Source organism: Lactuca virosa, chromosome 5, assembly GCF_052849685.1.
Source record: "Lactuca virosa cultivar CGN04683 chromosome 5, Lactuca_virosa_CGN04683_v6, whole genome shotgun sequence".
Classification (NCBI taxonomy): Eukaryota; Viridiplantae; Streptophyta; class Magnoliopsida; order Asterales; family Asteraceae; genus Lactuca; species Lactuca virosa.
Genome location: NC_136430.1, coordinates 250,799,440 through 250,822,512, shown reverse-complemented (window position 1 = coordinate 250,822,512; position 23,073 = coordinate 250,799,440). Strand labels below are relative to the sequence as shown.

Genomic DNA, 23,073 nt, shown 5'->3' with positions numbered 1-23,073 from the left:
TGCTCCAACTTAAGGGGGGATGTTGAAGTATATCAATGTTATCTTCTTATCTAGCTATTATGTATTTGAATGTAATTCTTATCTATTAGTTTGTTTTGTAATCTGATAGGATTATTTGTAATCCGATCCAAACAGATCTTTGATGTATAAGTACCAACATTGTGATTAATGAGATACACACATTAAAATCGCATACACACTTTTATTGATTATTTTAGAAGAAAACATATAGATTTATCATTCCATTTCGTCCGGGGAAAAGTAAAGAACGGGAAATTACAATTAAATCATGTGGCGATTTGAGATCAAGTGGTAAGCATCTTCACAAAGGTACTCCCAACCGAGTTACTTAAAAATTTGCAAAACAAAGATATGAATGAAGGATGGACCTTTTTACCCCGCCTGTGAGTTATTACTGACCCCTCTCTGTCTCTCCCCAACGATGTGAATGAAGTGATCTCAAAAAAAAAACGCAACATCTTGCTCAATGCAAGTAGGGAGAACCCGTTCTTTATCTTGTTTCATCAGCAAATGTGGCAAACGGTGGTCTTATCCTGTTTTACTTATACATTATCCAAACTCAAATAAAAGTCAAAATAACAATAGGAGGAAGTTATAAAGAAAAGTATTTTGGGATATTTTAAAGAAAAGATTAATCTTATCCATTAGAGTTTTCTTTCGGTGGTTTCTTGACATATGTGCGGTACGAGCATAATTGTATTATTAGGAATTATGATTCCCTTTTTCATTTGCTTTATTTATGTTGTTGTAAGTTTGAAAACCATTTTCTATAAAGAAAGCTCTTTCCTCAAGTTTTTCAATAAAAGTAATTCACACTCTCATTCCCATTTTGAAAAAGAGCATCATCTTGACCAAGTTCGAGGGTCTGGATGGATTCAAGTGTCTCAACCACTTGAGTCATAATCGGCCTGTCTTTAGGGTTTTGACTTACACATTGGTAAGCTAAATTGGCAACTTTAATGACAGTTTTTGAGGAATATTGACCTTCGATTCTTGGGTCAAGTATTCTCACAAGTTTCTTGTTGTGGATTAGATGTGGTCGAGCCCAATCAACCAAGTTACGCTCACAGCTAGGTCGACTTGCGTCCATGGCTCTTCGACCAATCAACATCTCAAGAAGCACCACCCCAAAACCGTATATATCACTTCTTACTGATAAGTGTCCTGTCAATGCCATAAAAAAATTCATACAAGAAACATAAAAATTGGAAATAGAATGATATAAGTTGGGTGTACTTTTAAAGTCCAATGTTTCAGTAAGAAAAAAATTGAAGGTATAATGCAATAATAGAAAGAAAAGAAAATAGGATGTTATAATACACAAATACATAAAAGCACATTGCTTTTTTTTTGTATTTAGCCCTAAAACATATTAGGTTAAATGCAAGAAATGATACCGTACTTTTATTAATTTGTTTATTATAATGCTATAATACACAAATAAACAAAAGTATGTTGTTATTTCTTGGAACCTAAAAGAAAGAGTTAACTACAAGAAGTAGCAGCATACTTTCATCAATCTGTTTATTACAGAATGTTAAATTCATTTCTTTGTATTACTACATTGTACGTTGAAAACTCTAAAACTCTATCTGATTATATAAATGTCCTCCAAATAAAAAAAAAAAGATATTTTCGCTGTGATAACTGCACACGATTTTTGAAGTATACAAACCTAATAAGAAAAAAAATATTGAAATTACAATGCTATAGCTAAATGCATTTTTCAAAGTTCAACGTCTAATTTAAAAAAATATAAAGTGCAATGCTATAACCAAAATAAATAAAAGTAACATGTTATGATATACCAATAAATGAGAATACACATATAGCCTTGAAAGGAAGGGTTAACTAAAACAAATAGCAACACAGTTTTATTTATTTGTTTATTATAACATCCTAATTTTATTTTTTCTATTACTGCATTGTACTTTAAAAATCTACCTAATTATAACAATGTCATCCAAATACAAAACAAATTTCATTGTTATAATTTGGTAAAATTTTCAAATTAACAATATACGAAAAAATGAGCACACTTTTATAGTTAAGCACTTTTTCAATGTACTAAGCAAAAAAATTTAAAATACAATGCTATATTAGAAACAAATGCAAATATTATATATATATATATATATATATATATATATATATATATATATATATATATATATTGTATGTCTACTTTGAAATTGGCCTCACCGGTCGCGATATACTCAGGAGCTGCATATCCATATGTACCCATAACTCGTGTTGATATATGTGTTTGATCCCCCATTGGTCCATCTTTTGCAAGTCCAAAATCAGACAATTTTGCATTGAATTCCTGCAAATTTATTCACATTAAGGTCTTTTTTTTAATTGATTTGATTCGGACAAGACTTTGGTAAACGGTATAATGCTGTTTTCTTTACTTAATACACAACAAGAAAGCCTTGACAAAGAAAACCAAAAATTTTGTCTCATTTATTTTTTCCTTCAATCTTTGTGCCGCATTTTCTCAACTTTTTAAAAAATATTATTTATCCATACTAACCGCATCCAACAAGATATTTGATGTCTTGAAATCCCGATAGATGATTGGTCTTTCAGAATCATGGAGAAAAGCAAGCGCTATTGCCGTATCCAATGCAGTCTTTATTCTCCGTGACCATGTCAATGTAGTACATACTCCTTTAACATAACAAAAAAAAAATTATTACAATATTACAAATTCTCAACATTTTTGTGCACGTGAAAATGGAAGTGCAACAAAATTCAATAAAAAAAAAAGCTAGTTTCTAATATATATATATATATATATATATATATATATATATATATATATATATATATATATATATATATATATATATATATATATATATATATATATTATTTGTTTGCGAATAAAATATTCATTAGAACCTTTAGACCAAAACATGAGAGAAAAGATCGCATTGCCTTTGGTATGTTAATGGGAAAAAATTATAAATTTTTTGTTAGGTCCAAAAAGATTCGACATTAACACCATAAATTTCGGATTGCCATAAATTCTTAAATAAAATACAAAAAATATAAGAATTTATTAATCTGCTCACTGTCAAATAGGTGTTTATCCAAGCTTCTGGATGCCATATATTCGTACACCAAAAGGCGATGATCTTCCTCGCAACAATATCCAATAAGCTTCACAATATTTGGGTGTTGTAGTTGTCCTAAATAATTTACTTCAGCCTGGAAATTATATAAGAACATACATACATTATATAAATACATACATAGTAACTTTACATACATACATGATACACACATAAATACAAACATACATTTCATGTTTGAAGTTGATTTGTACACAACAATTTTTCTTCATACATAACAATTTATGCTTTAAAATATTGTATTGTACAACTGTATAAAGCATAAAATATTGTATTGTACAACTGTATAAAGCATAAATTGTTGTGTACGGAAAAAATTTGTTTTGTATGAATCACTTCACCTTCAAGTTATTTCGCCATATATACATGGAAGCAAAGGTATGCATGCGAACACCATCAAAGTATTGTAGTGTAAAAAAATGAAAGAACATTTTAAAGATATTTATTGTGGAGGAGGGTAAACATATGACATCTAGCTTAGACTACCCCACTTTGTAGAAGTTTTGTCTTTTAGATTGGGAGTCCTGAGTTCTAATTTTAGACATTGACGAATTTTACTAACTTAGTTATATTAATCACTAACCAGCCGTTAAAAAAATATATAGAACAATTCAAAAATGCCAGTTTTAAATTAAAAAAACACTATTTTGATTTTCTTTCTATAGCTACCGGTTTTCTTGAAAATAAATACATAAATAAATAAAACTCCCTAAACTTAGCTATTTTGAGTGATTATATCACCTCTCCTATTCTAATAAAAAATATTTTTACAGCCTCTATAAAATATTATTTCACCTAAAAATTAAATTACCAACTTATCCTACTTTTTCTTTGAATTCTTTTGTTTTCCTTGAAATTAGCTACTAATCGATAGACGGAACTCCTTCGCACTCCCAAAATTGAAATTTCAGTTTAAAATTTCGCAAACCCCTTGATATAAGGGTAATCTAAAGCTTAATTTGATATTTTTGGAAGTCAGATTTTCTTTCAATTTTCTATTTTTTTTAACTCACTGTCTAAAAAGGAGAGAGCCTAAAAAGAACAGAGGCAGGGCAAAAAACAAAAGAAACATATTATAATATTTTAAAGGGAGAACAACACCAATCAACTCATTTACATTCCCCGAAATTCTCTCTATGCTGAATCCAATTGAAAACCAAAAGATAAATATTATCTGTCAATCTACCGGGACTAGAATGCAATTTGTTAAACACCCACTCATTCCTTTCCTTCCACAAGCTCTAGAGGGACCGCATCAAATAGAGATGAGAAATTTGCCTTTCTTGGGATAGTCCCCAATTAGCCGCAAAATTAATGATATCAGCCACCGTGTCAAAACGCTGGAAAGGGATACCGCCAGTGGCGGATCCACAGTGTAAGAAGGGGGGTCCATGGCCCCCACTTAAAAGTTTATTATAGCCTCCATTTTACTAAACCAGCCCTTCAAAAATTAATCTTTTGTTGAAATTATACCTTTTGGCACCCACTTGTGCTGAAAAAAACTATTTTTGTAATATTCGAAAAAGCTCACAAAAAATCTCAAAATTTCTGATTTTTTTTACATTCAAATTTTTGTTTCATTTTTTATATAAGATGTACCCCAGTAATATTTTTTTTCTGGATCCGCCACTGGATACCGCACCACCGTGTCAAGTAACACAAGCCGTGGAACGAGACGAGATACCCCTACGAGAAAGAGCCAAGCCAGTTGGAATACGCCCCCCCATAGACGCTCTCCACACAAAACAAATGCATTTCAAAGGCACCGTATGAATCCAAATGGTAGGATTATTAATTGGGGATGTGACCTTTTCGTCAATAATCACCCTGTGATCATGAACAAAAAACGTGCCATTACTTGAGAGCCGACAATTCCGTCAATGGTCATCCGGCGACCACATATGTTGAGCGATCAACCCATGAGGCCAATCCAACTCCAGTAACTCAGATTGTTCGTTGGGCCGCCGTTTCCAAGCCCACACCAAATCTGTAGGATCCACTCGCTCTGAAACAAAACAGCCTTTTCTTTTGTCAAGCTCAAAAAGACCGGGGCATTTAGAAGCTAAAGAATCACCGCCTATCCACTTGTCTAGCTAAAACAGAGTTCTGGCCCCATTTCCCATACACAATTCGAAAATATCATCAAGATTTACCCCCAGATTTTGCAAGTCAGGAATAACCTTCAAGATGTTACCCCGAGTACCAGGGATCGAATTTTTTGGCCAAGTTCTTGACTGGTTTTTTGTGAGAATTATGAATGCCACATACCACTCTTCTCTAAAGGGCATCTCTCTCAACCATGAAACGCCACAGCCATTTCACAACAAGGAAATGTTAAGCGAGTAGAGAGAGCCAATACCTAAACCCCCTGAACATTTCGGACCTAAATTAACATCCCAAGCAACCCATTTTATCTTCGTTTTCTTGTCACTATCTCCCCACATGAAGTTTCTTCTGATCTTTTCTTACCCGTCAATCACCGACTTAGGAGCTTTAAATAACGAAAAATAATATACAGGAAGGATACTGAGCACCGATTTGACTAACATTTAATGTATTTCTATTAAGGTTCACCAAAAATGATATGTGTACATTGTAATTTTCAAGTACTTTATACTAATTTATAATATCTTTCATGTATTGGATGTTGTGCAGGAAAGGTGTACTACATGCATGATGCAATGGGTGTGTCAACTTCATAGGATAATCAAGGATTTTATGACACAAGTTGGTGATTTTCTAAAGGTTGGCTTCTTACCTTTATTTTATATGCTTCACTGTTCATTTTATCTTCTACATCGCTATAACGCTAATGAAAATTTTGAGTGTTTGTTCTTCTTACAATTTGTTGGCATGCTTCATTATGAGTTTGTGTGCTTCTTTCCATTTGTTGACGTGTAATCATATTTACTGCAAATTTTGCTTTTAATGCTTCTTTTTACTGGATTTTTTTTATGTATGGGCCTATACACCTTTTGAGATTAGTTCCAAAGATCTAGGTTTGTCATCTTGCGGATGGAAGGTATGATCTTTTTAATCTACTTTTTATACAGTTATAACGATCTTGCTTTTCTTATTCCATGTTGCTAAAGAAGTACATTGCCTATTTTAGGGAAAGTACATTGCTATTTCTTGCAAAAAGTTAGTGAATTATCTATGTGATGGGATAAGTTTTTATCTACTCTATAATCAAATGATTTTTTTTTATAACAATATTTCAGTTTGTTACCCACTTTTTATTGAGTTCTAGACAAAGTCCAGAACAATATTCATAAGAATAACAATGAAATATTGGCAAATATTTCCAAAAAGTAGCAATATACGTTCATGATGATCAAAACAACTTTCTGATAAGACATGTTACTATGTTTTCTTAATTACATACAATGTCATAGAAAGATCTAAAATTAATTTGTTCGAATACATGTAACTAAAACAATGTTAACAGTTCTTGCATTTAACCTTATATTTGATTATTTAGTTTGTGATTTTCAGATCTCTATGGTTTTCATTATCCGATTCATGGTATTTTGATTACAGGTCTTGGATTTCTATAAGTGGCCACAGTTTGACAGCCCAATTAAAGTTATTACACTTGGGGATAGGTCTTTTGTGTCTAGCTACCTACTTGCTAGGGAATATTAGAAAATTGTTCAAAATTCTTGTTAAAACAATAGCTTTTGAAAGTTGACTGATCGAAGGAAGTTCTAAAATTCAAAATGGATGCAATGTAAACTGTTACTCTTTATGTTTAGTGATCTATTAAAATTTTCATGTGTTTGATGGCTTTGCAATTTTTCAATTAAACTTTATTACACCAAAAAGCTTTAGGCGTTTGCTATGAGGATAGTGGAAAAAGTAATACAGCTCATAAAATGAATAATTTATGCAACTTCGTTAATTATGGTTGGCATGTATTTTGTGTATGTTTAATTTGTTATAACAAGATTTTGGTATTTTAAGATTTTTGCATCAAGGTGCCAAAAAGAGATGTTATTGAGATTTTTTGTTCTTTTTATTGTAAAATCCTCTTGGATCATAATATCAAATACACTTTTATAGTTTGTATTTAAAAAAACTAACAAAACTTTTGCTTTTATAAATTCATAATTTTTTTGCAAGTATTTGATTAGTCATTACGAACTTGATTTTTTTTTTAAACAGCAAATCTAACGTACTCTTACATTACTCCTAATTTCACATATGTCTAAAAACGAGACTTGAACCTTCGACCTCAAGAAGGAATGACAATACTTGTACTGTTGGGCTAGAAGCCTTTGGTATTATGATTTCGAATTATAAATAATGTTTTTTTTTCTCAATTGTGATTAGTCATTAGTGGTTGTATGAATTTTTTTTATTGGTTACCAACCCCTTTTATACCTGGATTTTGCTTTCTATGTAATATTTCAATCTTTTTTGTTGAGAAATCACTAATTTTTCTATTTTGTAAATTATTTTTTTATAAATATTTGATTAGTATTTTGGATTTCTAATTATAAATAATGTTTTTATTTTGCAACTGTGGTTTTCCACGGGTTTAAACCTAGTAGTTCTTATAAAACTACCTCTTCCCACTAAAGGAAGTCAACGTATTTTTTAAAATTATTTGGTTTTGAGTGGTCCTCGAGTTAACCTTGAATCCATCACAACCACATATTCATTTTTTCCACACACATTATGACACACACTCCAAGTTAGTGTTGGTATGTATTATGCACACACTCACACCTATATACACACAATTCAAAAACAATCACATTCATAAGATGTAAGGATAATAAATAAAGAAACACAGGTTGAATTACATACCAGCCATTCCGTATCACCTTGCAATCCTTTACGGTTATGTTCTTTAACTGCAACTTGAGTTTTACCATAACCATATCTCACATTCTCATCTATAAATCCTTTATAAACAACTCCAAATCCACCCGCACCTATAACTTGATCCGACATAAATCGTTTGGTAGCCATTTGCATCTCATCATATGTAAAAATATCGAGATTGCTATATACAGGATTTTGTCTAAGATCATTAACATCTCTGGTGATCACCACTACACTTCTAATACTTTTTATATTAGGCGCTTCAAAAATACTTTGTTTTGGTGGAATCTTCACAGGTTCTTTAGAAGGAAACTGTTGGTTTTCACCTAAAATTTTCAATTTTAACTTTCAGTAAGTAACTATAGTTTGTTTCGCAAAATGGCCATTCTCTAACAACCCAATAAGCGGGCCAACACTATGTTAAACATGCATCGAGACTTATGTCAACCACGCAAAAATTGTAAATTTTTTAGCTTGCCTAAAAAGGTGAGACACGGACTTTCCAATGACATTTTCAAAGAGGTTTTTTTCATGATTCAAATCAGTATATATATATATATATATATATATATATATATATATATATATATATATATATATATATATATATATATATATATAAACTTCTTGAATAGAAGGAAATGAATCTAAATAGTCACATTTAAAGCATGTTGGTTATCAAAGTTTAGATTAAAGATAAATTAATTTTTATTCCACATGTCATTTTATGGTTTTTCATTTTATTAAATTCCAAATATATTTAAATGCAATAATAAATGCATATCAATTTGATTAATGAACTTTCCTTCTAATTTCAAAATTACTAAATTAAAGATTCATTAATTTTATTTGTTTATTCATCTAAATTATTTGTTTAAATTTAAATGAGAAAAAAAACACTTTAATTTTTATAATTCATAATTTTCTCACTTTTCTTATAAATTCAAACTTCTCAAATGTTTAGAATTTTATATTTAGTTTTTCTTTTAAATAAACTCATGTAACAATGGGTCTCACACCTAGTATATATATATATATATATATATATATATATATATATATATATATATATATATATATATAATCTAAACTTTGATAACCAACATGCTTTAAATGTGACTATTTAGATTCATTTCCTTCTATTCAAGAAGTTTATATATATATATATATATATATATATATATATATATATAAACTTCTTGAATAGAAGGAAATGAATCTAAATAGTCACATTTAAAGCATGTTGGTTATCAAAGTTTAGATTAAATATAAATATCAAGCTTTTATTTTTTATGTTCACTATCAAATTTATATGAGAATCTCATTGATAGTATACAATATGGTAGAACAATGATTATTGTTAACGGCGTGAAGGAATATTTGTTGTCAAAAAAACTAAAAGGAAGGGATTACTATGGGCGAAGAAGGGTCTAACTAGATTCGTTAGGTAGGGGCACAGCAACAAAGAGATTGTGAAAATAGGACAAAGTCACGTTCCAAATCCAAAGATTCAAGTAAAGTTAAATGTTATCATTACAAAGGATGAGACACTTTATAATAGATTTTCACAACGAAAGAAGGGAAATTAAAAAAGAATCAATAAACAGTAGTAGTATTGTTGTTGTTCATGAGAGTTCCTGATGAAAGGGACAGAGGTGAAGTTTTGACTTTTAGAACAACCATTTATGTGGATACTTGGATCTTGGACATTGGTGCATCTCACCATATGACATACTCATGTGACTTTTTCGATTCCTTTAAAGAACGAAATGGCATGGTAAAGTTGGGTGATGAAAGGATGTGTTGTATCAAGGGAAGTGACACGAGGAACATTGAGTATGTAAAGGTCTTCAAATGTACTTTATTACTATCATAGTAATGAAGGGAAACTGCAACATCGTATCTAGTTTTTCGATGGCAGATTAGTAAGAGAAACGGTGGTTATATCCTAATCTTTTTGAGCAACATGATTATAAAACAAAGTTATGGCATCATCAATTAGGGCATATGAGTAAGAAGGGTATGTGTATATTGAATAAATAGGGCTCCTTTGACGGAGATGTAACTGGAAAAATGAAATTCTATGAAGATTGTGTCAAAGGAAAGTAATACATGGTGAAGCTTAGTTATAGTCAACATACAAACAAGTAAATTCTTGAATATGTTCACTTAGATTTATAGGGTCCCTCTCCGGTGAAATCACATGGTAGACGCTTGTACTTTGTAAGTTTAATTTATGAGTGCTCAAGAAAACTTTGGTTGTACTTTCTAAAAAGAAAAGATGAAGTCTTTGGACAGTTCAAGGAGTGGAAGACTATCATTGAAAAACATATAGATAAACAAGTCAAGACACTTAGAGCAGATAATGTGTTAGATTTTCCCAATAATCCATTTAATGAATTCTATAAAATAGGAAGGTATGGTGTGACACCACATTATTGGAAACACACCACAAGAAAATGGAGTTGATAGAACTGAGGAACCAAACATTGATGCAATCAGCAAGATGTATATGTTTATTTGCTAATATATATAAAGCAATTCTAGATAGAAGAAATCAATACGTCTTGTTATCTGTTGAATAGATCTCCATCAACTTCAAATGAATTAAAGACTCCTCAAGAGTTACGATCCATTGAAGCCTCTGGTTGTTCTATTTTATGTATATTTGGTTGTCCTACTTATGCTCATGTTAATGATGGTAATTGAAGTTGAGGGATATGAAGTGTATATTTATTGTATATACAACTAGAGTGAAAGGTTATTGATTATGGTGTACAAAAGAAGGAAAGACTCTAGAAAGGAATCGAATAGCATGAGGTTTTCTCACCTGTCATGAAGCATAATACAATTCAGGTTATATTATCCATGATGAATGAACATAATCCAGAACTTAAGAAACTTGATGTCAAAACTACATTTCTTCATGGTTATCTAGCATAAAAGAACTATATATCCCAGCCATAAGGTTTCCTTGACTCCAAGAAAGATCATGTATATTTGTTAAATAAATCTATATATGGTTTAAAGCAGGGTACAAGATAGTGATACAAGAAGTTTGATTCGTTTATGGTTTCCTAAGGCTATGTTAGAAACCAGTTTGTCAATTGTGTCTACTCAAAGCAATTGTCTTATAGTTCCTGTATGTATTTGATGTTATACGTAGATAACATGTTAATTATAGCTAAGAATATGGTTGAAATTAATGACTTGAAATCTTTTTATGAAAAGTAAGTTTGAGATGAAGGATATAGGTATAACAAAGAATATAGTGGGTATAGAGATTCAGAGGGATATAAAGTATGGATGATATAAGGCTCTTAAGAAAGTTATATTGAGAAAGTTTTGAAATCATTCCATATTGATCAGTCCAAAACTGTTGAAACTCCTTTAGCAGCACACTTTAAACTTGACTGGAGCACTATACCAACTATATATAAGGAAAATAAGTACATGAGTAGAGTTCCATATTCAAGTGTTATTGGAAGTCGGATGTATTATATGGTGTTTACGATACCTGAAGTAACTCGTGTAATTTGTGTGGTAAGTAGATTTACATGCAATATAGGAAAGGGTCGTTGGGAGTAGTCAAGTGGATTATATGATAATTAAAGGGAACAACTAACATTTTTTTGGGTTCATGGTGCTAATACATAAAGTAAGGGTTGGTTGGCTATGCGGACTCGGATGACTACAATGATCGGGTGAAAAGAAGATCATTGACATGTTATATATTTACTAAATTCAATTATGTTATAAGTTAAAAGTCAACACTATACATTGTTGCCTTGTCTACAACTAAAGAAAAATACATGTCAACGATTAACGGAATATACGAGGGTATATGGATACACGATCTCATTAGTATATATATTGTATTGTGAAAGTCAGTGTGCTTTGTGTCTTGCAAAAAAATCAAGTCAATCACGAAAAGACAAATCACATTGATGTTAGGCTGAAATTTCATTCATGGTATTGTAGAAGCAGATAAATTTTATATCCTAAACATTGTCACAAAGGATAATTAAGAAGATATATTGATAAATAAGTTACGAAAAGAGAAGTTAGAGAAACTATTGGATTAGGTAGATGTCCACATGAAGTCGGGAAATACATCCCTTCAAAGAAACATGAGAAGAAGGAGTGAGAGTTCTTGGTTTCTTGAGTTTGGAGTATACTCAAGTTAAGATGGGAATTATAAATGTCACTTGAGAATTCAAGGGCCGAATGGCTATCGAACCCCCCCCCCCCCCCCGAGTAAAGTAAGAAACTTGACACCCGATATCAACATGATAAGTGTTTGGTGTAGGTTGAGGCCCGACCCTACTCTAGTTAGGGTTATGTTTTGTAATTTGCTTTTATAATACGGATGGTAGTTATGGTTTCAAATGTATTATCAATTTTCAAGCTCGTGAATAGGAATATTCCATCATGTCATGTGGAAATAGGTCACAATATTCACCGAGCTGTGTTAGAATTATGTTCTTATGTGTGATTTATTTTCTCATTTTATTCGTAACAACCTTCATCAGAATCAAGTCAAAAGATTTATATTTTTTGTAACAAATTCAGAAAAGAAGAAGCTCTTAAAATTGAACAAATCAAAAGAACTATAATTTTGTTTGGATTTTGTAAGTATATGAGAATTAAAATTTTTGTGCTATCTTATATTCATATAACTAATTTTCTTAACAACTAACTCACACACCCACTAACACGACTCTTAAATCAACACCTTTGTCCAACATGAGACTAGAACCCCAACCTAGGGGCACCTTTCCAACATATCAGTTTAACATGACTTGAGAATTATTAACCCGAATGGATATCGATTTGTATCTGGAAAACTAAAGAAACCTAACACCTAATATATTGACGAGATAAGTGCTTAGAGTAGGCTAAAGGTTGTTAGGCAAGAAGTAATAAACAAAAATACCTATCCTACATGGTGCATGGAATCCACCCTAGCCGTCCCTAGTTCACCATCATCTTCAACCCATGTTAACATGTCGGAAACCAACAACAAAGATAAAGCAGAAAAACCCTTACCCTTCACCAACACCAACATTCAAGCCTATGTTCTAATCATTCTTGATCTCGAGGAACTAAACTACAACGCCTGGAAAGAGCTTTTTCAAGCCTGCGACATTACTTTTGGTGCTAATCACCACTTGACTAATCCCACACCAAAGAATTTGTCTGATGATTGGTCCCAACTGGACACCTTCGACAACACTGCTCTCTGCGCCATCTTTGACAAAAATGGTATCCACTTATGTTTCCCGTGTCCAAAAACATCCCAACAAAATGGTAAATCCGAACATATGCTCCGGACTATAAATAACCTCATCCACTCCATTCTATTCCAATCTCATCACCCGCCAACATATTGGGTGGAGGCTCTCCACATGGCCACACATCTCCTTAATCGCCTTCCATCCAAATCCATTGAAAATCATACCCTTACTTTAAAATCTATCAAAAACACCCCACATATGACCACCTTCGTGTTTTCGGGTGTTTATGCTATCCACACTTGCACCCTCCCCACAAATTAGCACCATGCTCCACTCCTTTCATCTTCCTTGAATACCACGATAACCATTGAGGTTTTCGATGCCTTGATCTTCAAACTAAAAAGATCATTATCTCTCGACACGAAATATTTGATAAACGTGTTTTCCCTTACGCATCCATGACACCCAATGCTCCACCTTCCTATGATTTTCTCAATATTTTTGATCCACGCAACTATATAGCATCTCGGCTCCTTATGTCTAATCCATCAACCACCACCTCTCACATACCAACTCCTATCACCCTACAATCGTCACCCACCATACCTACATCAACATCTCCATCATCACCCACTTCTGTCACTTTTTCGCCCGATCCAACCTTTGCTCCAGCTACTCACTCTACTCTGGAAGCACCTATGGTGACAACCCCAACTATCTCGATTCCCCCCCACCACTTTCGTCAACCCCTCTATTCATAAGTCTTCAACTCATCTTATGCATACTCGAGCTCGGAGTGGTATTTACAAACCCGTTAACCATTTAAACCATCACACTTCCACTCTCTCTCCAATTCCAAAATCTCATATCCAATTCCTTCAAGATCCTAACTGGAAATCCGCTATGCGTGGCGAATATAGGGATCTTAATAAAAATAGGACTTGGGTTCTTGTACCGCGTCCTACAGGGGTCAATGTGGTTTGCTCTAAGTGGCTTTACAAACACAAATTTAATGATGATGGTTCTCTTAACAGGTATAAAGCACGACTTGTTGCTAATGATAAAAATCAACATCTAGGCATCGATTGCAAGGAAACTTTCAGCCCGGTTGTCAAACCAGCCACCATACGTACTGTGCTCATCCTGGCTGTCTCCAGACACTGGCCCGTACACCAGCTTAATGTAAAAAATGCTTTTCTTCATGGTCATCTCGCAGAAACAATTTATATGTACCAGCCTTCCGGCTTCACAGACACATCGAAACCAACTCATGTTTGTTGCTTAAAAAATTCCCTTTACAGCCTCAAACAGGCTCCCCACGCTTGGTTTCAACGTTTTGCATCACACGCCATGAGTCTTGGGTTTCAGCATAGCAGATTCGATTCATCTTTATTCATTTTGCGCCACGACAATGACATGGCGTACTTACTGATTTATGTCGAATATATTATTTTAACAGCTTCCACCCCCCATCTGCTCTGCCACATCATCACCGCTCTCGGGAAATAATTCTCCATGACCGACTTGGGGGGCTTGAACTACTTTCTGGGGATTTTGTCACAAGATCATCGTCAGGCATGTTCCTCTATCAATAGAAATATGCCTCTGAGATTCTTCAGCGAGCCATCATGATTGACGCCAACCCTAGTCGTACCCCTTTGGATCCATCAGCAAAACTAGGGAATGGTGGCACGCCTGTTTCAGATCCTTCCATATACCGCGACCTTGCGGGGGCACTCCAGTATCTTACATTTACTCGCCCCGACATTACATTTGCTATCCAACAGATCTTCCTATACATGCACGACCCACAAAGAGCCACACTTCCACGCTTTCAAACACATTTTGAGGTATATTTGTGGAACTCTAGATCATGGCCTCCAGTTGTACTCCTCACCCTCCATGGCTTTCACTGCTTATTCTGATGCAGACTGGGGGGATGCCCTGTCACTCGCAGGTCCACCTCAAGATTTTGTGTCTTTCTCGGCGATAACCTCATCTCTTGGTCGTCCAAACAAGAAAATAATGTGTCCCGGTCCAGTGCAGAGGTCGAATATTGCGGTGTCGCCAATGCCTTCGCTGAGATATTTTGGTTAAACAACTTGTTACGTGAGCTTCACTTACCTCTGCGATCAGCTACTCTCATCTATTGTGATAATGTGAGTGGCATTGACATGTCAGCCAACCCCGTTCAACATCAGCGAACCACACATCAAGATTGATATTTATTTTGTTCGCGACAGAGTTCCCACCGGCCTTGTTCGAGTTCTTCATGTCCCTTCCAGATATCAGTTTGTTGACATCTTCACCAAAGGTCTCCCATTTATGTTGTTCTTTGATTTTAAATCCAGTTTAAGCATTCGTGAATCTTCCGCTCAAACTGTAAGGGCATATTAGTCATATTATTATTGTTGTATTGTCCTAGATATATACGGCCCATTTTGTATTTGGCCCATTTTTTTAAGTTCATATATATATATATATATATATATATATATATATATATATATATATATATATATATATATAGAGAGAGAGAGAGAGAGAGAGCTAGGTTAAAGAATTCTAACTAATTATTGTGCGGATGTGTGGACAATGTTATTCTATGAGAATTACTAAGAAAATAAGTTGTTTAGTAATGCGAATACGTTCAACCTTACAAAAATATCGTCATTTTCATGCATTCTCGTTAATTATTATTTATTTTTGTTCTCGCACATCATTTTTCACTCATTTTCATTATGATAGAATACGACTCAATAAACATTCTGACAACACTCTGACAGAAATGAGAATAATAATAATAAGTGTATAATAACCTTATAGACGATTTAATTAGTAAGAATGTGTGTTAATGACAATAGTTATGTAAGATTGAACGTATTTATATTATCAAACAACATATTTTCTTTATCATTCTCAAAGAATAGCATTGTCCATACGTCCGCACAATAATTAATTAGAATATAATAACCTAAGCCTATATATATATATATATATATATATATATATGTATATATATATATATATAGAGAGAGAGAGAGAGATAGGTTCAGGTGTTTTAACTAAGTATTGTGTTATTGTATGCATCAATGTGAACCAATGAAAATTAAATAAAAAATTAAATAATAAAATAAATAAATAAGGGTAAGTTAGTCATTTGTTTAATAACTTCCAAAAATAATCCCTATAATCATGGTATCACTCCAGTTTAAATCTCGTTCCCCTCTTTATCTAAAAGCCGATTCTGAAAACCCTAAATTGAACAAACCCCTCGTTCCACCGATTCCACCGTATAGAAACATCGACCCACAAAATTTACCAGACGACCACCACCATATTCCTGTTTTTCCGGTTGCTGAGCACCACCATCATCTTCATCGCCGATAACCACACCATCATCTTCATAGCATACGACCACCATGACTACCCACTTCCTTCCTCATAGCCATCGTTGTCGACGATACCACAGCTACCCTCTTCGATCAAAACAAAAGGGAATAACAAACGAGGAAGATAAGAATCCGACCAGAGACCAATGATGATATCAATTCGAAAGTCAAAGGACAGGTTAGGGTTTATCTTTTCGTTTTATCGGCAAGGGAGCGTCAAAGCCAAATCGAAAATTGGCTCCTGGTACTTTTCTTTTTTCAAATTATCAATGTTACATATAATTGATCTCGTTGATGAAACTTTCCGTAGTTGAAATTGACTCGTAATTGATTTGGATTTGCAATTGATTTCGAATGATAATTCAAAACTCACATAAACCACTGATGACAAACCCAATTTTCCAATCCAGCTTTCTCAGGTATAATCACGCACATAAAACATTCGACAAAATGCATCAATAGTTCGGTGGAGGCAGGGAAGAAGAACCGAAATCAGATGGGTGTTTGGATTGAGGCTGTGAAATCAATGGGCAAGCAGAAGAAGAAACAAAGGGTTGTTGGCTGGATAATCACAGGTTTCTTTAATATTCTTTCTTATTTTGATTGATTTACTGTAAATCGATGAAGTTTAATCGATAGGTTTATATGAGTTTTTGGGTTTGATGGGTTGAACACAAATCATGGTTGTTTTGGTTGCTTATTTGACAGATGAATGCTTCAACTGAATTGAAAGTTGTTTTCATGCACACCAAGTGCTCGCTAAAATGCTTCAACTGAATGGTATTTCTTCGTTTATAGCATTCTATCAAAAAAGAATGTTTTTTATGATAATCATGAACATATTCTGTTAGAATTCCCCGAATTAATATAATTATTGGTAAATGAATTCCAATTCTATCAGAATAGAATCACGAATTCCAATTATGTTGGAATGGAGTATGGATATTTTCTCACTAATTTATTCATTGTATTTGTTTCTACAGAAGCTGATGCTTGAAGAACGGACCACAAAATTTGAACGACGCCTCTTAGCAACATTATTCTTTTAGAATGTATTTGTGTTTTTATTAGATTTTGATGTTCTTTTTTCCAGATTTGAAAGTTTTTTTTGTTTTATTTTTTAAAAATAAATGTAATTCTTAGCAATTGTTACATGTATTCTATAAAAATTAATGTAATTTTTGTTTTAATTCTTCAATTGATGGTTTGAGAATCTTGTTATTCTACAAAAAAATTTGTTATTTTTGAATATACTCAAACATATTCTGTCAGAATGTCCGAACTAAAAACCTTATAATTTGTAAAATCGGATTTTTAAAATTAATAGAATCTTTGATCCCTTAAAATATGCAAATTTCCTTTATTAAATCTATGTTAACTGACTAAAATACCCTTCTAGTTAAATTAGATGGTATTTTTCAATTATATTTAATTAAATAATATGTATTAATCACTTTCTTAAAATAAATAAAATGATTGGCCCACATTTATGCATACAATAACACAATAATTAATTTGAATAGAATAACCTAGGCCTATATATATATATATATATATATATATATATATATATATATATATATATATATATATAGGGAAGGGTTATTTGGAAAACAAAAAAACCCAAAAAATCATAAAAATACATAAAAAAATACTTAGAGATCACAAAACTTTTTTTTTTATTTTTTTATAGAAAATCGCAGGTTTTTTAATAAAATCGCTAAAAAAAATAATAAATCAATTTTTTATTTTTATTTTATTTTATTTTTTTAAATTGGTTTTTTTTCAAAAAAAAATTTCAACGAATTTAAAGTAAAAGCTGCAATTTTTTCATAAAAAATTAAAAAAAAAAAAGTTTTGTGATCTTTAAGTATTTTTTTATGCATTTTTTTTATTTTTAGGGTTTTTTGTTTTCCATAGAACCTATATATATATATATATATATATATATATATATATATATATATATATATATATATATATATATATTGCACAAAATCAATCAAGGGGAAACTCATGCTTTCAACATTGACCGAACCACGTTAAATATTGTGTCTTTGTATATTCTCGTGTATTCCTAACAATACGTCATACCATTAAAACGACGCAGAAAAAATTAAAAAGATTCATCCACTTAACCTTTTGAAAAAGACATAAAAGCCATTTCATTTGGGACCCCTTCAAATGCACTCTTTTTTCTATTCAAATCTCACCACTTTGTCTTGTGGTTTCAATGTAGAACTTTTTGAAAATGTTGCAATGTCAAAGGTGTTTCACTCAAACGCCTTGATCTGCTTAACCTTTATTAAAATGCTTTAAATTTATATCCCCATTTTGTTTAAGAAATATTTGAAAGGTGTGTAACTATCAATCATGTTAACGAGAAGTGAATTGGTCTAGTTTACAGGAATAAAAATAGATGAAGCAATCATATATCTGTAAGGGAGCAAGAGTCCAGAACAAAACACAGAGTAAATGATGATCTGTAACCGTACAGCTAGAAATTGCATATATATATATATATATATATATATATATATATATATATATATATATATATATATATATATATATATATATATAAATTAACTGAATAACTGAATATTTTAATGATGAACAGAGAATCATACCATGGATTTCCCCATTTGACTGGAAGAGAAACAGTGGCATCTTTCTACCGAATATGGTCATGCTTGCAGGGTGCAATGTATTATTGGTTTTCTCCTGTAAAACTAGTATAGACTCGAGTCCGACCATAACCTCAGCCATTGTAGGACGTTGCTTTGGATGGCTATTTAAACACCGTTCTGCAAGCCTTGAGAACTCCTTTAAACATTTAGGTGATATTCTCTCCCTTATATTTACATCAACAATTTGCTTTAGCCTACCTTCTTTCACAGAATCTTGAGCCCATCTTGCTAAACCCCAGTGATCCTCATCAAGACTTTCATCCACTGCTCGTTTCCCACAAAGTACTTCAAACATTACTACACCAAACGCATACACATCGGATTTTCTTGTCAACCTACCGGTTGAGAAGTAATCTGGATCTAGATATCCAAATGTTCCTTTCACAACAGTGCTTACGTGTGTGAACTGCTGATTTGTTGGACCTATCTTGGACAATCCAAAGTCAGAAATCTTAGCTGCCCATGTTTTATGTAACAATATATTTGAGCTTTTCACATCACGGTGTATAACTCCATGCTTAATTCCTGTACCAGTGTGAAGATAATTTAACCCACGAGCTGCCCCTATGCATATATTGAGTCGTAGCATCCAAGGTAGAGGAGTTTGAAGTTTGTGGAGATGATCTTCAAGGGTTCCATGGGGCATATAATCATAAACAAGGATTCTTTCGGTCCCATCAGTGCAATAACCAATCAAAGACACCAAGTGACAGTGCCTTAACTTAGAAAGCGTCTCAACTTCTGCCCAAAACTCTACTTCTCCTTGGTTAGAAGTTGAATCTAACCTCTTGATGGCAACAACTAAAAGCCTTGCCTCACTAATGATGGTTCCTCTGTAAACTTTTCCAAACCCACCACGGCCGATCACCAATGACTCATCGAAGTTTTGGGTTGCTAGTTGAATCTCTGGAAAGGTAAGCCGGCGACATGGTTGTGGCCATTCTAAGGTTGAGGAGGACTCAACCTCATGACCAGTAAACATAATTACTGATGTGAGTTACGACCAGATTCTGGTTGCAATTGTTTTAATATATGATATATATCATCTAAGACAATTATTTGCAGGTGCTTCACAGCGTGAAAGGGAATTCTTATCCCTTCTTTGTGGTCAAACATACATTGATCTTTCTTCCCATGAACCATGAAGAGATATTTATTTTCATTTAATTAATAAATATTATTCGAGGGGCCTATATAAAAGTCATATAGCGATGGTTGTAAACCGCGTTTTCTAGAAAAATTAAGAAATAAATTCACTGCATTTGTTGCAGTTTCCAGGAAAGTGCAACATGAAATAAATTCACAATAATTAGGCAGGGAGTGGTCACAGTCAACTCAAGCCACCGGAAATGCACTCCAACTCAGCGACATGTTAGCTCCACTAACAACCCACCACCAACTCACTCGACATTGAAAATGGTTACCACTTCACAATTTTATTATTTTTATTATTTTTTATAATTTTATGATTAAATTAAATAAAAAACATAATATAAAACATAATAAAATATTTTGCAATAATTGAAACCACATTACATTAATTAAAAAACATAGAAAAATAAACCTAAAAAAAATAGAAAATTAAAACTAAATTACTAAAACATAGAAAATAAAACCTAAATTACTAAAAAATATAAAAACATAGAATCTAGTAGCGATATTTTTCGAGAACTTGTTGAATTTTAAAAACCCGTTCGTCGTCGTCATTTTCTCGAGATTTATAGGTTGGGATTAAGATAATGGAACTTGAGATGGTTGTAAAGATTGTGTGTGAAATTGTTGACGTTGAGAAGTTTGGGGTTGAAATTGCAGAGAAGGTTGTTGAAAGGAATCTGGCAAATTCAGGGTCAAAATGGTATTCATGTACAAACAACTTTTTTATGTAACCTTCAAGCTTGTGCAAGGCTAGACTCGAAACCACTTCTCCACCTTCCTACAACTCACAAAAACAACCAATGTGAGCTTCATACCCCCATTATTTTCGAGTTTTACATGCTTTTAGAGGGGGGGGGGAGGGGGATACAAGTCAAAATATGTTTACCCAATAGATATTTGCATGCACCAACTTGTTTGTGATTTAAAATGTGCATGGAATGTTAAAGATTATCATACATATGCTCATTAAAATCGTGATTTATATGGTTTATATAAGTCTAAGTGTGTTTGTCCTTTTGACATTTGCATGCTCTATGGTTGATTGCTTGAATATGGAACAAGTTCATGTATAAAAAGTTGATACTACTCACTCACTACATAAACATCGAGATATAGATGGTTATTATTATTTTCATAACACAAAAATCATGTTTATGGGTCGAGATACTTAAATATAACAAAAACATATATATATATATATATATATATATATATATATATATATATATATATATATATATATGTGTGTGTGTGTGTGTGTGTGTTCAAATATGTTGATCTTTGGATGCTTACGAGTGTCACTATTACAAATTTAAAATTTGTATAAATTGTTGGTAAAAAGATGTTGAAGACTCCGTGTTATTATAAAAATCGTGACTCATAAAGTTGATATAGTAGTTTGATAAACATAAACTATTTTTGGTGATACTAACATTTAACCGGTAAAACATAAGAAGTGCAAAAACTACAAAGTTTTGTATTTTTGATAAATATAGCTTTTCTAGTAAAAATAGTCGTTATTATTGTCGTCACTATTTTGATGGGGTTAAACCCAAGCATATTACGTTATCTTTCAAACATATATTACCACTAGACATATTCACCATTGACTATTTATATAAAATGCTATAAATAGTTTACACAAAATGGAATACAAAACAACTTGATGACAGTACAGTTTGCGCGTCATAAAGCACATGTCATAAAACGTATGTATGATATTCATAAAACGTGTGTCGTAAACTGCATGTCATAAAACTTATACAACGTAGATAATAAAACGTATGTCATGAACTCATAAAACACGTGTCATAAAACAACCGTCATGAATTTTCAATAGTGAAAACATTTCGTTATACAATACAAGGGAGTCGTAGTTCGCGTAAATCCGTTAATGCTCTAGTGAGACACTCTCTTCACCGTACCTACCTAGCGTACATTTTAAGTCTTGTATTATAGCCAGAGTCTCCTAGAGGGAGAGCGAGATAGTTGTGTATAGATCTATACGGGGATTGACAACCCCACACCTGAGTTGTTCGCTACAGCTAGACAGGCCAGTCTAGGGTAACAAATATCTTACCGATTCTGACGCCTGAAGAACGTCGTACATGCCACTAGTCACATCAAGCATGGTTATAATAACTCACTTAGGGATTAACAACACTATCTTGGTTTACGGGAAGTTTTCACTTCACCGGTTGTATTAAAATATAAAACTGCATACTACCCTTCAGTACACTATTGCATACATTTCTGGTCTTAGGGTGTAAGACTACAATTTTCATACAACAGAAAATATTGGATTTTCTGGGAACATACACTTTACAATTACAAAGGAAAGAAACAATGGATATGCATAGATACATTTTGTTTAGTCTTACAAATCATTTTTATAGAAAATATCAGATTTTTTGGAGTTATGCAAATCATTTTTAAACAAAGATGTTACAAATCTTTTCATACAAATATGCTTATGAACTCCCAACATTCAATGTTGACGTTTTTCAAAATGACTTGTATTATCAGGAACCAGTAAGCATGTATCTCAATCCTTGAGAACCAGATTGTTGCATTTTGGATTTTCTTACTTTTATGTCACTTTTGTGTA

General features: G+C 32.6%; 1 protein-coding gene across 1 annotated transcript; it reads right to left on the bottom strand.

Moving 5' to 3' along the window:
- Positions 1 to 182: 182 nt before the first annotated feature.
- On the bottom strand, positions 183 to 20,428 carry LOC145117593 (serine/threonine-protein kinase PBL34-like). Its single transcript, XM_079053891.1, has 6 exons — positions 19,251 to 20,428; positions 7,974 to 8,317; positions 3,102 to 3,237; positions 2,558 to 2,694; positions 2,224 to 2,347; positions 183 to 1,185 (listed from the first exon to the last, which is right to left on the bottom strand). Exons 1-6 carry the CDS (start codon positions 20,290 to 20,292, stop codon positions 818 to 820), a joined length of 2,151 nt encoding a protein of 716 aa, XP_078910017.1. The 5' UTR covers positions 20,293 to 20,428; the 3' UTR covers positions 183 to 817.
- Positions 20,429 to 23,073: the final 2,645 nt, after the last annotated feature.

Coding starts and splice junctions, on each gene's coding strand:
- LOC145117593 (XM_079053891.1), bottom strand. CDS start 20,292: ATGTTTACTGGTCATGAGGTTGAGTCCTCCTCAACCTTAGAATGGCCA. Junction 2,695..3,101: donor GGATAAACACCTATTTGACA/GTGAGCAGATTA, acceptor GTTATGTTAAAG/GAGTATGTACTACATTGACA. Junction 1,186..2,223: donor TCCTGAGTATATCGCGACCG/GTGAGGCCAATT, acceptor TGGCATTGACAG/GACACTTATCAGTAAGAAGT.